At 43.0% G+C, this 15,290-nt stretch overlaps 1 protein-coding gene across 5 annotated transcripts in view; it reads left to right on the top strand.

The window, feature by feature from the left end:
- Positions 1–10,132: 10,132 nt before the first annotated feature.
- Positions 10,133–15,290, top strand: part of PIK3CG (phosphatidylinositol-4,5-bisphosphate 3-kinase catalytic subunit gamma) — a 32,365-nt gene continuing 27,207 nt past the window's right edge. Inside the window, exons 1-2 of one of the 5 annotated variants that reach the window (XM_045565460.1) lie at positions 10,133–10,312; positions 12,476–14,482. In XM_045565460.1, the coding sequence (XP_045421416.1) occupies positions 12,488–14,482 (1,995 nt within the window). In that variant the 5' untranslated portion in view covers positions 10,133–10,312; positions 12,476–12,487. Of the gene's footprint in view, positions 10,684–12,475; positions 14,483–15,290 lie in introns of all 5 variants that reach the window. The other 4 variants (XM_045565459.1, XM_045565457.1, XM_045565456.1 and 1 more) reach the window with 4 other exon arrangements.

Below are 15,290 nucleotides of genomic sequence, written 5' to 3'. Positions count from 1 at the left end.
TATATTTTTCCATCTTTTTATGTGCTCTGCTATTTTCTTCCTCAGAGTTTCATAGTTCTCCATGTAGAGGTCTTTCACCTCCTTAGTTAAGTATATTTCTAGGTATTTTATTTTCTTTGTTGGTATTGTGAATGGTATTGAGTCTTTGATCAGATTCTCAGCATGACTGTTTTGGCATATATGAATGCTACTGTTTTGTATACATTGATTTTGTAGCCTCAGACTTTGCTGAACTTATTTATCAATTCCAGGAGTCTCTTGGCAGGATCTTTGGAGTTTTCTAGATATAAGATCATATCATCCACAAAGAGCAATAGTTTGACCTCTTCTGCACCCATTTGGATACACTTGATTTCCTCTCTTGTCTGATTGCTCTGGCTAGGACTTCCAGCACTATGTTGAATAGAAGTGGTGATAGTGGGCAACCTTGTCTGGTTCCAGTTCTAAGTAGGAATGCTTTCAGTTTTTCCCTGTTCAGTATGATGTTGGCTGTGGGTTTGTCATATATGGCTTTTATCATTTTGAGGTAAGTCCTGTCTATGTCTATTTTGTTAAGCATTCTTGTCATAAAAGGCTGCTGAATTTTGTCAAATGCTTTTCTATGTCTATTGAGAAGATCATATGGTCTTTGTTTTTAGTTCTATTTATGTGGTAAATTACATTTATAGATTTGCATATGTTGAACCATTCTTGCATCCCTGGGATGAAGGCCACTTGGTCGTGATAGATTATTTTTGTGATGTGCAGTTGAATTAATTTTGCTAGAATTTTATTGAGAATTTTTCCATCTATATTCATAAAGGATATTAGTCTGTAGTTTTCTTTTTTTGTTGAGTCCTTTCCTGGCTTTGGTATCAAGATGATATTGGCTTCGTAAAATGTGTTGGGAAGGATTCCTTCCTTCTAGATGTTATAGAATAATTTCTGCAGGATAGACACCAGTTCTTCTTTTGTAGGTCTAGTAAAATTCGGGTGTGAAACCATCTGGCCTGGGACTTTTTTTTGTTAGAAGATTTTTTATTGCTGCTTCAAGTTCGGTGATATTGTTCTGTTCAAGAATTCTATTTCTTCCTGATTGAGCCTAGGGAGGCTGTGAGTTTCTAGGGATTTGTCCATTTCCTCCATATTTCCAAGTTTATGTGCATAGACATTTTTATAGTATTCAGAGATGATATTTTATATTCCCTTTATTTTTCTTAAGCCAACATCTCTAGTATAGTTACTTTTGGCAGTCAGGGTACTGTATGTAAGTTTAAGGAAAAGAGAAGGTGGTAGCTCAGCATGGCAGAGATGACTAGCTGTTCACCAAAAACTGATGACCCACCCCCAACACTGAAGGGTAAAGTCATTGCTGAGTTGCAACAGGGGCTATATTTCTCAGACCCCCTACTTTTGCAATAGGTGTGGTCACATAGTTAAGTCTGGCCAATAAAATGTAGATGGAAGTGACATTTACCACTTTCAGACCCACCCAATAAAAATATCCTGCACCATCCTCCACTCTCATCTGCTGGCTGGGTATTGATGTCTAAGGATACCTCAAAATCCACATGTTCTAAATGACAGAGTTCTTATCATCTTGTTCTCCAAATGACTATATGATGCAGACCTTCCACCAATCCCCCACCCTGTTGGCAATAAGTATAAACCTTTTATAAAAAGGTGGTTATTAAAAAAGTTTATAAAATAAACTTTTACTATGATAAATAAACTTTAATAGTGATGGAGTAGAAGAATAAATTGAGAAAACACTCCAAAAGTGTGAATTTTAAAAAGTTTAGGCGTTGGCCTTAATAATGATAAGTTCAACCAATGTAATGCCTTGTTATCTAATAATCTCTCTCCATTGTCTTATGTTTGTTATCTGGATTACTGTACTGCCTGATTAGAACAGAATTTTCTGGCAAGTGAAGGAAGAACTGCATTGTTGAAGAGGAGTTTGGAAAAAGCAACAAGGGTAGGACTGCCAGTTTCTAGTTTTGTAAAAGCCTTTACTTATCACCACCACTCAATACAGAGACAAGATATAATCATAACATCAGTGACTGCCTAAGGCTGGAGGGCCATATTCTAAGTGTCTCATGATAGAAATAATTCCTAATACATGAAATCAGATGCATGATAGTACTTATATTTTATCGTGTTCATTAAAATTCTATTATCTATAACATGTTGTAGCAAACATAATGCTATGGGTTTGCCAATCTATTTTCTTTTCCCTCTGGGCACAACGGTAGGCTATATTTCCCAGCCACCCCTGTGGTTAGGTAGGTCATGTGACAGAGTTCTGGCCAATGAAAATGGGCACAAGAGATGCCAGCCATTCTCAGATTCAGTGGAGGATTTGAGGCCCAAGAGGGAGCAGAACCTAGGACATAGTTGAAAGGAACTAGGTCCTGAATGAATGCTTAGCACAGCGCCTCCCCATGGAACCCGCATAGGACTATGAGAAAGAAAGAAAGAACCCACTGAGATTTTGCTGTAGTGATTAACAGTTAGCACACCCTAATAAATATATCAGGACTACTGAATTTGTCTCTGAGAACTACGTGACAGATTAAAACTAGCAGGGATGGGGAATGGTATGTTAAGTATACCTTAATAAAGCTCTTATTTAAAAAAGAAAGAAGAGGGACTTTAGAGATGTACTGCAACCCCTCCCCTACTCTACCCTCAAGCTCTCCAATTTGGCTCATCATAACTGTTTACCAACACCTACAAGTAAAGGCCAATGCTATTTGCCCTACCTGTCAGGAACACCATGATTTGACCATAGCTGTCCCTCCTCCATCCCCACCCCCAGTGGGGACTACTTAAGTGAATTTCACTCTTCAGAATTTTGGCTGCCTTACACTATTCCCTCTGCTAGAATGCTCTTTCCCCTCACCTCTGCCTAGGCAGAATTCTGCCTGTTCTCCTTGCCACTCCTATTGCGCCCTTCTCTCTGGAAGGTTCAGCTGGGAAAGATAGCATCCTGCTGTGATTCCTGTAACTTGTTCCCCAAACAGCTCTGAGGGCACATCTTATGGCCTCTAGGAGTCTCTGCTATGCCCTTGCATGTTTCATGATGATGATAGCTGGACATCTTCTCTGCCCTGCTAAGTTGCAAGTTCCTTGCAGACAGGGACACCACATGCTATTACATAAAAGATATTCAATAACAAATGTTAAATGAATGCAGGAACAAATGCATTCATTACATACATCAGTGAATAATTCAATGGAATTCCACAACATCAGCTTGGATTGGAGACCCTTTTCCCTCCAAATGAGTCCAAATGGGATCACATTTCCTTTATGACATTCTGCCTAGCCCCACAGTTCTCCAGCTAACACAAAGGTGAAGCCACTGGGTGGGGGTCAGAGCTTGTGAGAGACAGACACAACAGTTCAGAACTGGCCTCTACTTGAAACATCAAGATTCAGGTGGAAAAGAATCTGCCAAGAATGTAGAGAGGGGAAAAAAAAAACACTCTTAATTGTTTAATAAAGTATGGGAAGTAGCTTAAATTTTAGCCATTTTTAAGTAAAAATACCTTTCAGTAAAGCTATTTTTTGATGTGTAACATACATACAGAAAAGTGACCATCCAGTGTACAGCTTGATGAATTATCACAAACGGAGCACAAGTGAAGGCTGCTCCCCATCCAGAAACATTCCCAGCAACCCAGAAGCCCCTCCCATTCAAGTCAGTACACTTTTAAAAGAAAAGAAAGAGATGCAAGAGGAAAGGAAGGGAGAAGAAAAAAGATACTGGGAATGAAGACTGCCCGCATCTACTTTAAAAGCAAATGAGAAATGCTATGCTATGCTGGAGGACAGGAGGGCACAGCCCTGGGGACCTCACGCCCTCACTGAGACACACCCCAGCAGGGTATTTCCCGACCTGCAGAGAACTCTCAAGTGATTAAACAGACCCACACAATGGGTAATTCCAGAAAATGCAAGCCGAGGTGTGGGGGTGAAGAGGATTGATTCCTCCTAGGTACAGAGCAAGGTAGGAAAAGAGACTGCCCAGTCCAGCCTGTCCTCCAGAGGGGGCGGTAGCTGAGGTCAGGGCGGGGAGGCCCCCCGGGGCAGAATGCAGCAGAGGTCAGTGGCATGAAGTTAATACTTGCTTGGGAGAGGGAAAAAAAAAGAGGAAGAAGGAAAGGAAGGCCGTGCAGGGCTGTGGCCTCACAGCGGCCCCCCTTCCCTACCGGGGGAGGGACGCTCTTGGCTCTCCCAACCCACCCCCCCTTCCCAGCCCGGCACGCCTACTGTGCCCTTTCTCTGAACCTGGAGTGGAGGGGTATCCGCTTGGCTTCCTTCCAACTGGAGGTGACTCCTGCCAGACTCAAAGCTGAGAAGCCACCAGGGCTTTGGAAGGAACAAAGTTCCATAGAGAGGCCTGAGAAGCAGCTCCTGTTATAATGTAATGTCCCTTCCAGCCTCAGGACCACGGCTTTGAGGACAGGCTCCATCCAAGCCAGTCTACTCAGTCTTCCTCTCTCTCAGGACTCTCTCCTGGGCCCTTGAACCCGAAATATCCCAAGAAGAAAGGAAATAGAGTTGGTCTGGAAACTTGACTCCCTTACTGCAACAGCTTTGTCTCTGTCAGGATCACGGTATGTAAGAGGTACCTAGAGACAGGTAGGTAAGCGATGAGACAGGTGAGTAGGCAGACAGATAAACGCCCTGGGCAGACGCAGGTAATTGTGATGGCAGGGCCCCGGGAATGGGTCAGGATATCCATTATATGGGAGGATTTCTTGCTCACACCGACATGGTCCAGGCAGCATTTCGTCTTAGATTTCAGTCACTATTAGGAAGGTAACAAAGAAAACTAACAAACTGGGTCAAACAGAAGAGCTATAAAGAGGATGTTTCTAAAGCATTGTGATTCCTTATAATGTTAGTAAAACTGGGTTCCTTCCTAAGTTCCATGCTCTACAGACCATTTTTCTCCCAGGTTTCCTGTTCTGAGGTTTGAAGAGGAGGCAGATCGCAGGGCTTTAGGTTAGGTGACTAAATGGAAGGAAGGGGCTGTCTGGGTTTTGTTGGTCTGGGAGGCTTTGGGAATATCACTCAATATTCCTGTTGCTTCCTGTACATGCAGAAGAATCCAATGATTTTCAAAAAGAAATACTCTATACACAAATATTTATTGAGGCCCTAGTTTTGTCTGTGCCAAGCACTGTGTAAAACCCTGGGGAACACAGTGGCTGAATACAGAGCAGCTACGCAAAGAACTCAGTCTGGCAGAGGAGTCAGCTGAGTAAACAGCTGTCCTCCCCTGGGAGAAGCATTATGACACTGCCTCTTAGCAGCTGTAGGACTTGGGGCAAGCCACTTAACTTCTCTATGTCTTGCTTTCATCATCTGTAAATGGGGATGAGAGTTGTCCCCCTCTCCTTGGAATGCTGTGAGGACTAATGAATGAATGTATGAAAGTTCTTAGAGTAATGTAAGACTCAGAAAGTGCTATAAAAGAGTTTGTTCTTGGTGGTGGTGGTCTTATTGTTATTGTGGAAGGTTTCTCATGGGGGAAAGCTGCCCTAACCCCAAACTAAGAAAGCCCTCCCAGATGAGGTTCCTCACCCTGAGTATTGATGAAGCAGGAGTTGGTCAAATGGCTGAGGGGATGAAGGAAGGGAAGAGAGAGAAGAGAAGAGAATACGGGGAGGGGAGAGGACAGAGGGAGTAGCGTACAGAGGTCCAGACATGTGGAAAAGCACAGAGTGAGAGTAAAGATCAGTTTAATTCAATTGTGGACGGGATTTGGAAGATGAGGCAGAGAGTTAAGGATAGATCATAAGTGATTAATCAGAGTGTCTAATGTATCATGCAAAGGAATCTGGATTTTTAAAAATCAGTTTACAGAAAAATCTTTTCAAGAAATGTGTGAAGTGCTTAATGATCTGTATTGGCAACATTTAACTGAACAAGGAAATTGAGAAAAGTGCACTCAGTGGTCAATTTCTGATAAGAATTGTGAGGCCAGGCATAGTGGCTCACGCCTCTAATCTCAGCACTTTGGGAGGCTGAAGGGGAGGATCGCTTAAGGCCAGGAGTTAAAGACCAGCCTGGGGGTAGGGACAAAAATCTACCTAACGGGTACAATAAACACTATTTGGATGATGGGCACATTTATAGCTGTGACTCAAGCATTACAAAAGCAATCCATGTCATCAAAAATATTTGTACTCACTTAATTTTCTAATTTTTTAAAAAATCAAAAAAAAGTAAAAGACCAGCCTGGGCAAAATAGCAAGATTCTGTCTCTACAAAAAAATTTTAAAAAAGAAAAATTAGCAGGGCATGGTGGCACAGGCCCGTAGTCCCAGCTACTCAGGAGGCTGAGGCAAGAGGATCGCTTGAGTCCAAATGATCAAGTTTGCAGTGAACAATGATCATACCACTTCACTCCACTCCACTCCAGCCTGGGTGACAAAGCAAGACCCTGTTTCTTGAAAGAAAAAAAAAAAAAGAATGGTGAACAAAGTAGAATGTCCCACAGACACCGGCACCTGGATCTGGCTATAGATCCTGCGGGTTCTGTTGACTGTGACTCATTTCCTGTAGCTTCTTTTCTCAGAACCTGGAATGGCTGCCCTCTGAGCATATGACATGATAATAGTCTACTTCCCTAATGGCACCAAAGCTGTGGTAGAGTCTCCTGTGGACCTCTCCAGTACCCTTTTGTCCTTACTGTCAAAGCCCTGACATTTTGTTCTGGTGTCTGCTGTTCTCTGGCCAACCAGGAACTCAGGGGTAAATCCTGATTAGTTTAAACCAGTCACATAATTCTATCCCCCTTCCTACTGATGGGCTGAGGTATAGATGGACACTTGTTACAATTCTGGCTAGAGACATAAGGGAACCCAGGAGGCATCTGGGAAAGTTTTCCTCTCTGTGAAAAAGAAACACACAGATGACATGGACTGTTCTTTTTCTCTATGTTGTTTTGGTATGGGATACTTGGAATTGTGTGTCCTTTGTAGCATCTAATCCAATATCTTACACAGTATAGTTAGATAAGTTTTCATTCCGTTGAAAATTGAAGATTTTTAACAACTTCCTATGAGATAAGTAGGGTGGTTGTTATCCTTTTGGTAGATTAGGAAGCCAAGAGAGATGAATTGGCATATATTAGGCCTAAAGAATGAGCAGGAATCAACCCAGGTCTTGTGAAGATTAGCGCTTCTACAATACCAGGATGCTTGTCTTTAATCTTATCAAATACAGACCAAAAAATATTAGGCACAGCTTCAATAAAGGTTTGCCTTTGTGCCCAAAGCAAGGTATGAAAGTGAATTAAACTGTTAGATAAGATTAAAATGAGTTTTTGTTCACAGTGTATAAGCCATCTGAGGCTGAGCTGAAAAAATGAGGGATCGCAGTGCTTTTTCAAGCTGAAAGACACCCTCATGTCTGAGTCAGATAGCTACTCCAGCCAGGAACGATAACCAGTAACAGAGCTTCCCAACCACTGTGCCCTAACGGGTGAGGGCTTTGTGGCTGCAGACATTGTCTCAGGCTTTGAGGAGCCTCCTCAGTTTAACCCAGTGTGCCATACACATGTCACGACTATTCACATGTGCCAAGACATGAAACAAGTGTGGGAAACATGAGCTTATCTTGCCACGCACTTCCTCATATCTCACACTGCTGTCTTTCACAAACTCTCCATTTCAGTGAACTGCTCTGTTCACCATCACCAAATACCTTCTGGCTGGGGGATCCACTCCTATGACTATTTAAAATATTCTCTGAATATTTAAAATAATTTTTTTTAAATTCCACCCAAAGTGATCTCCTCCAGTAAACTGTTGGATTACATAAAGGTACGTAATACAGTTAAACCATTTGGACTGTATAGACTATCACGTTGCACATGTTTTCTCATGTGCATGTTTTGTTTTTCCAACTAAACCATAAATAATCTCTCTGAAGGCCACGGCAAAGAGCCTTTCTCATAACAAACAACTAATTCTTAATCTGTTTATAATCTTTGATACTTCCTACTGTGTTCTTATTTCCTAATCTGTTCTATCTTGTCATTCCTGTGATAGTTGGATGTGATATAGAGGGTCAGACTCTTTGATTATGCTTTTTTTCCAAACAAAATTTATATGTCTACAGATTCACAGAAGGGAAAAATAAGAAACATATTAATAAAACAGGATAATGATGAGGTCTAGGAGTTTTCTACACTAAAAATTCCGGGCATAAAATATTCTTACTAGTAAAGAATACCTCTGCATCAAAGAAGTATCCACACAGAGGAAGGAAACATTTGCCATTACTTCTCCCTGGGAACATTTACCACATATAGCCAAATTTTAGTGGCTATTTAAGATTTGGAGAAGAGCAGGGTACTTTTCATCTCAACCCACAAATAAAGCCTGAAGTGTCTGCAAGTTTAGTTATGGAACAGACAACCTTTGCGTAATCGAATTAGCTGAATAGTTCCTTCAGAAGCAAGGAGACGCCAGAGCCTGAGTCTAGTATTTCTAGCATAATGTGTATGTGTGTCTAGTGCCAGATTGGGACTTGGCCCCCTGGAAGTGATGGAGCCAGGACAGGGAAGAAATCTGTTGAACGGTCTTGGAAATGGAGCTGGCCTTGCTTATGGTTCCTCTGAGGTCAGCCCTCCCACCTTCAAGGCTCCTTCCCCCCACGCCTCCTACCCACAGGTACCCTCCCACACACTCTGGGTAAAACACAGGTTGGCAAGCTCCTACATCATGGCTTGGCGGCTATAGTGTGGTGGTCTTCCCTCAGGACCAACCAAGAAGGCCAACCTTGAGGCCTCTAAAGTTGCCAACCTCCTAAGGGAGTATTCCTATATAGGAATATACTTTGGGAAGCCGATAAGCCTCCTCTAAGTATTTGGGAGGCAGCCTTTGAATTACATGATTTGCCTGCTGATGTCAACTACTAGAGTGCTATTAAAAAGTTAAGACCCAAAAGGCCCATGTGAAAAGAGAGAGATCAGATCAAGCAATTATTTATCTTGACATCAGAGTAATCCAGAGGAACTCTGACATACCTGCAAGAGACTTGTGAAGGTAACTCCATCCCACCTGTTGTCCCTGGAGCTTAGCTGGAGAGCAGGAGGATGAACTCTGGTATGTGGAACTCTGAGATGGAGGGGAGGGGGCACTGGTTCAGAATCTGAGTGTGCTTGGAGGTTCCAGAAGGAATTGAGGTCACCTGGAAAACACAGGGCTGCTCTAAAAAATGATTTAGGATGGCTTTTCTATGTATTCACTGCCCCATGGCAGTCAGGTACCATCTCCCAGTGACTCTGTCTGCTAGATGCCATGACAGTTTTCAGCTCCCTAATTTCCCCTTGATACTAGGCAACCTCCTAGTTTGTCTGCAGGCAATGAATCATTGCTCACAGCAAGCCTCCACCCTCAACATTCATGATATTTTCTGAAACATTAATTTTTGTTTCAATAGTTGATTTCTTGTTTGAAATATACTGTAGTATAATTTAGCGATACTAAATATTAAAATCTAAATACCTTATTATTCATCTTTCAATTTTAATACTTTTAGTATTTTAACCATTATTTTAAGGGTTTCTTACCGCGGTATGTCACATTTACACACATACCATGCACATGCTGCAGTACTTTCAGTTTGAGCCAGTGATATTTTGGGCCCTGAATGCTCTGAAAAAATAAAGAAATCTCTTGCAGAGCTAAGGAAGTGAGCTCCCAAACCTTGTCTCTGAAAATATTCATCATGATAACTCAGTCCTCAGTATTACTAGGTTTCTCTTCCCCCATCCATCATTTACAGTATATGAACAAGGGTTCATTTGAATTCCCATGAGGGGAATAGGTTTAATTTGGCTGTTAAAAAAATATCCCTAATCGGATGTCTAATATTGTGGCTGTTAGGCCTTTTCTTATACTTAGAACTAGCTACAAAAATATTGCATTTGTGTCTCATGATGTGTATTTTTGGTTTGGATCTATGTAGTTTTAATTTGTCTCAGTCTCCCACAATTTTTGAAAAATTAGTTCAAAGAGAAAAAAAAAATATGGTAAACACGGCTCACTCTCATGTTCTTGCTCTCTCTCTGCTATAACAGGAAATGCATTTCTGACACTTTTAAAATGAGCAATCACACGTATAATCAACTTGGTTAAAACTTCCTTCCTGGTAACTGCAACACTTCCTCTGCATCTGGATATGAAGGGAGCCCCAAAAAAGCGGAAGAGTTTAGAAGCACACTGGGTAGGTTTGAATTTGTTTTGTTTTCAAAAATTAAACAAATGATCCTTCAGCATCATCGCCTCCGCTGCTTTATCAGGTATTGCTTCCTTCTATTTTTTGCCCTTTGTTGGGTCTGACTCGGAATAGTGACACTTCCTTCTCAGCTAGAATATTTTTATCTGGAACTGTTGTTGTCGGTTCTTGAGATGATACTACCACTGTACGTCTGTGTTTCACTGTCTAGTCCAAGCTACACTGTGGATATCCACAAGGTTCCAGCAAGAGTTTTGCAGGTGCATCGGTTCTTTTTTGTTTTTGTTCGGGAGGAAGAGGGAGGGCACGGGAGCCTGAGCCATCCAGGCTTCACATTCTTACAAGTGCATGCTTAGAGATTACTGTACTTACAGTGTTTCCAACGTCTTCTCATAAAAGGAGAAAGCTTCATAGCCTCAACCATGCAGGAAACCAGTGAGTATTTAGTCAGCCTGTTTTCTTCTGCATCCTTTAAGATTGTTTGGTATCACTGAGGCAGATGTTACTGTTGTATATTTGCATGTTGCCTAAATTTGGACATATTTCAAGTTACTATCCATATTAACATACCTTACAGTTCTCATCTTTGTCAGTTATTATATAAGGTAGCAAAAGACCAAAATGAATGTTTTAAGCTGCAAGAGACAGTTCTTTAGGACAGCTGGTTTCATTTACTTACTAAGTATAACTTCATAGTATTTTAAGAGAGGGAATATTGACTTTAAAAGTAAGTAAAACCAAGATTTAAATACAAGTTTGGATCTAGTGAAACTTGCCTTTCTTATCTTTTAATCAAACTCTCCTTTTGGATATACATTGAATGCTCCATTATTTCTTACGGAAATAAGTAGTTGTGAGTCTCACTAACATTAGTCATTTAAGAGAGTAAATGATATTTTCTGAAACATTAATTTTTGTTTCAATAGTTGATTCTTATTTAGAATATAATGTATTATAATTTATTGATACTAAATACTAAATACTAAAATCAAAATTTGATACTAAATACTAAAATCAAATACTTTATTATTCATCTTTCAATTTTCATACTTTTAGCATTTCAGTCATTAGAAGGGTTTCTTACTGCAGTGTGTCACATTTATACTTAAATGCTTTGTGAAGGGTAGATACTTAAACATTTGTAGAAAGGGTGAATAATGAGAATAAATTTATGAATTCATGTCATAGAAATGAAAATATTAGAGCAAAAAAGAAGTTATATAATTGATTGGGGTCTAAACAGCAGGTCACTGGAGTCTAGGAATCCTGCCTTCTGCCCTGTGGCTCCTCGACTGTCTAAAGTAGAGGCAGATCAAAAGAACTGGTACAAAATTAAAATTCCCTGAATGTTCATATTAGGAGAGTACAGGCTTGGATGCCTCCTCTTAGACACTAACCTAAGCTAGAACATTTATACATTTCATGATTCAAAATTTTATGTATCTGCAGTTAGTTTTGATTGCAACCTTGCCAATTCTGATATTTTTGAGTTTTATGAATGAAATGTCTAGCTTTCCTAAATAGAAAGAAAAAAAATGAAAAGTAAAAAAGGCAGGAAATTGAGGAGGGAGTGGATCCCGAGTCCAGACAGTTTGAAAATAGGGAACATGAAGAGAGGTTGGGTAAGGTGTCTAGTTCCAAGAAGTGTGAGACAGAACAAAGAGGAAGTAAGTTTAAGGTCTGTTTACAGAGTGAAGTATTTAAGCACCTCACGTTGCACCTTGTAAACTAAGACTTGATCCTTAACTGTATTATTTTACTCATCTATGTGTTTCAGTATACTTAAGAACAATTACTAATATGTCAGGCACTGTGCTATATGACTGTTTTCCATATCTCTTTTTTTATTAAATGTTTCAAACTATACAAAGGTAGAGAGAGTGATCAGTGAGCCCCCACATACCCACCACTGCTATTAAACAAGTATTACTTTATTTAACTCTCACCTCCACCCTCTGAGGTATTACTCACCCATCTGAGAGAGGAGAAACAGGCTCAGATTAATTAATTAGCGCAAGTCGCCCAGAGAGTGAGGGGTGGGGCCGGCATTCAAGGGCCCTGACTCCAAAGCCCATGCTCTGAAGGCTGTAGCGCCTCCAGCTTGAAGTACTTCGTCCCTCTGGGTCCTCACGCGCACGTCACTCCTCTGCGCCTTCTCTTCTGCTGTCTCACAGGGAAATACGAAGTGCCTTTCTGGTGACAAGGCCCTCTGTTCCTCCACTCGCAGGTCGCGTAGGGCATGGAGCTGGAGAACTATGAACAGCCCGTGGTTCTGAGAGAGGACAACGGCCGCAGGCGCCGGAGGATGAAGCCGCGGAGCGCGGTGGCCAGCCTGTCCCCCATGGAGCTCATCCCCATCGAGTTCGTGCTGCCCACCAGCCAGCGCCACAGCCAGAGCCCCGAGACGGCGCTGCTGCACGTGGCGGGCCACGGCAACGTGGAGCAGATGAAGGCCCAAGTGTGGCTGCGCGCGCTGGAGACGAGCGTGGCGGCGGACTTCTACCACCGGCTCGGCCCGGACCACTTCCTCCTGCTCTACCAGAAGAAGGGCCAGTGGTATGAGATCTACGACAAGTACCAGGTGGTTCAGACTCTGGACTGCCTGCGTTACTGGCAGGCGCTGCACCGGAGCCCGGGCCAGATCTACTTGGTTCAGCGGCGCGCGCCCTCTGACGAGACCCAGGCCTTCCAGCGGCAGCTCACCGCCCTCATTGGCTACGACGTCACTGACGTCAGCAACGTGCACGACGACGAGCTCGAGTTCACGCGCCGCCGCCTGGTCACCCCGCGCATGGCCGAGGTGGCCGGCCGTGACCCCAAGCTCTACGCCATGCACCCCTGGGTGACGTCCAAGCCCCTCCCGGAGTACCTGTCCAAGAAGATTGCCAACAACTGCATCTTCATCATCATCCACCGCAGCACCACCAGCCAGACCATCAAGGTCTCGGCCGAGGACACCCCCGGCACCATCCTCCAGAGCTTCTTCACCAAGATGGCCAAGAAGAAGTCCCTGATGGACATCCCCGAGAGCCTGAACGAACAGGATTTTGTGCTACGGGTCTGTGGCCGGGATGAGTACCTGGTGGGTGAAACGCCCATCAAAAACTTCCAGTGGGTGAGGCACTGCCTCAAGAATGGAGAAGAGATTCACCTGGTGCTTGACACGCCTCCGGACCCAGCCCTGGATGACGTAAGGAAAGAAGAGTGGCCGCTGGTGGATGACTGCACGGGAGTCACCGGCTACCACGAGCAGCTGACCATCCACGGCAAAGACCATGAAAGTGTGTTCACGGTGTCCCTGTGGGACTGTGACCGGAAGTTTAGGGTCAAGATCAGAGGCATTGATATCCCGGTCCTGCCCCGGAATACTGACCTCACAGTTTTTGTAGAGGCAAACATCCAGCATGGGCAGCAAGTCCTTTGCCAAAGGAGAACCAGCCCCAAACCCTTCACAGAAGAGGTGCTCTGGAATGTGTGGCTTGAGTTCAGTATCAAAATCAAAGACTTGCCCAAAGGGGCTCTACTGAACCTCCAGATCTACTGTGGCAAAGCTCCAGCGCTGTCCGGCAAGGTCTCTGCAGACACTTCCGGTTCTGAGTCCAAGGGCAAAGCTCAGCTTCTCTATTACGTGAATCTGCTGCTGATAGACCACCGGTTCCTCCTGCGCCGTGGAGAATACGTTCTCCACATGTGGCAGATATCCGGGAAGGGAGAGGACCAAGGGAGCTTCAGCGCCGACAAGCTCACATCTGCAACCAACCCAGACAAGGAGAACTCCATGTCCATCTCCATTCTTCTGGACAATTATTGTCACCCGATAGCCCTGCCTAAGCATAGGCCCAGCCCTGACCCGGAAGGGGACCGGGTTCGAGCAGAAATGCCCAACCAACTTCGCAAGCAATTGGAGGCAATCATAGCAACCGATCCACTTAACCCTCTCACAGCAGAAGACAAAGAATTGCTCTGGCATTTTAGATATGAAAGCCTTAAGCATCCCAAAGCGTATCCTAAGTTGTTTAGCTCAGTGAAATGGGGACAGCAAGAAATTGTGGCCAAAACATACCAATTGTTAGCCAGAAGGGAGGTCTGGGATCAAAGTGCTTTGGATGTTGGGTTAACGATGCAACTCCTGGACTGCAACTTTTCAGATGAAAATGTAAGAGCCATTGCAGTTCAGAAACTGGAGAGCTTGGAGGACGATGATGTTCTACATTACCTTCTACAGCTGGTCCAGGTAGGGATATTGGTGTTATCAACAGAACCCTCCTGGAAAGGAATTTATTTCCATGCACACAGGCACAGCATTCAGTTGTCCTCTAATGCCCTTTGTTCAGGGCTTTGTCATCAGTCAAAGCAGATATGATGAAGCCACCTCAAAAAGTAGTAAACTGTTCCATTTACTTTTTTACTGTCTTTGAGGGTTTGCAGGCAAGCATTTTAAAAACATTAGTACTTCACTTTTTAGGAGAATTGGCCCTGTGGGAATACTTTGTTCTCATTTATTATTTTAATGATAGATTCCACTTACTGAAGGCTTCCTTGTGCCAAGGCTTCAGGCAATTACCATCCTTTTTGTGTATTATCTCATTTAACTCTCCCAACAATTATAATGGAGGTCAAATTAGCGTTTGCGTTTTACACAAAAGGAAACTGAGGCACAAGAGGCTAAGTAATATGCCCAAGGTCACATACTTTGAAAGAAGCGGACCAGAATCAAAACCTAGGAGGTCGGACTCCATGCCGTGCTCTTTTCACTATTCCCCTGATACCTTGGATCAGTCCGGTGTCTGCGTGGTGTGGGCTAGACAGAAACAGTCTTACTCTCTGCCTGTGTTTATTACAATCCATGGAATAACATCTCATATCTGAGTTGAATCTTGAAAGCTCCTCTTTTTAGACAGGTATGGAATGGTGTTTCCACACCAGTTCTCATGACTTTCCCTGGAGTCCTGAGAAGCTAAGTGATTTGCTTAAGGTGTAGCTAGGGAGGGAAAGAAAGAAGAAGGAACAGTTTGCCTGTTCTATAGCAGTTCTCAAATTAC

The sequence above is a fragment of the Lemur catta genome, chromosome 11 (assembly GCF_020740605.2).
Source record: "Lemur catta isolate mLemCat1 chromosome 11, mLemCat1.pri, whole genome shotgun sequence".
Lineage (NCBI taxonomy): Eukaryota > Metazoa > Chordata > Mammalia > Primates > Lemuridae > Lemur > Lemur catta.
The sequence above is the reverse complement of the archived record's forward strand: the minus strand, read 5'-3'. Positions and strand labels throughout refer to the sequence as shown.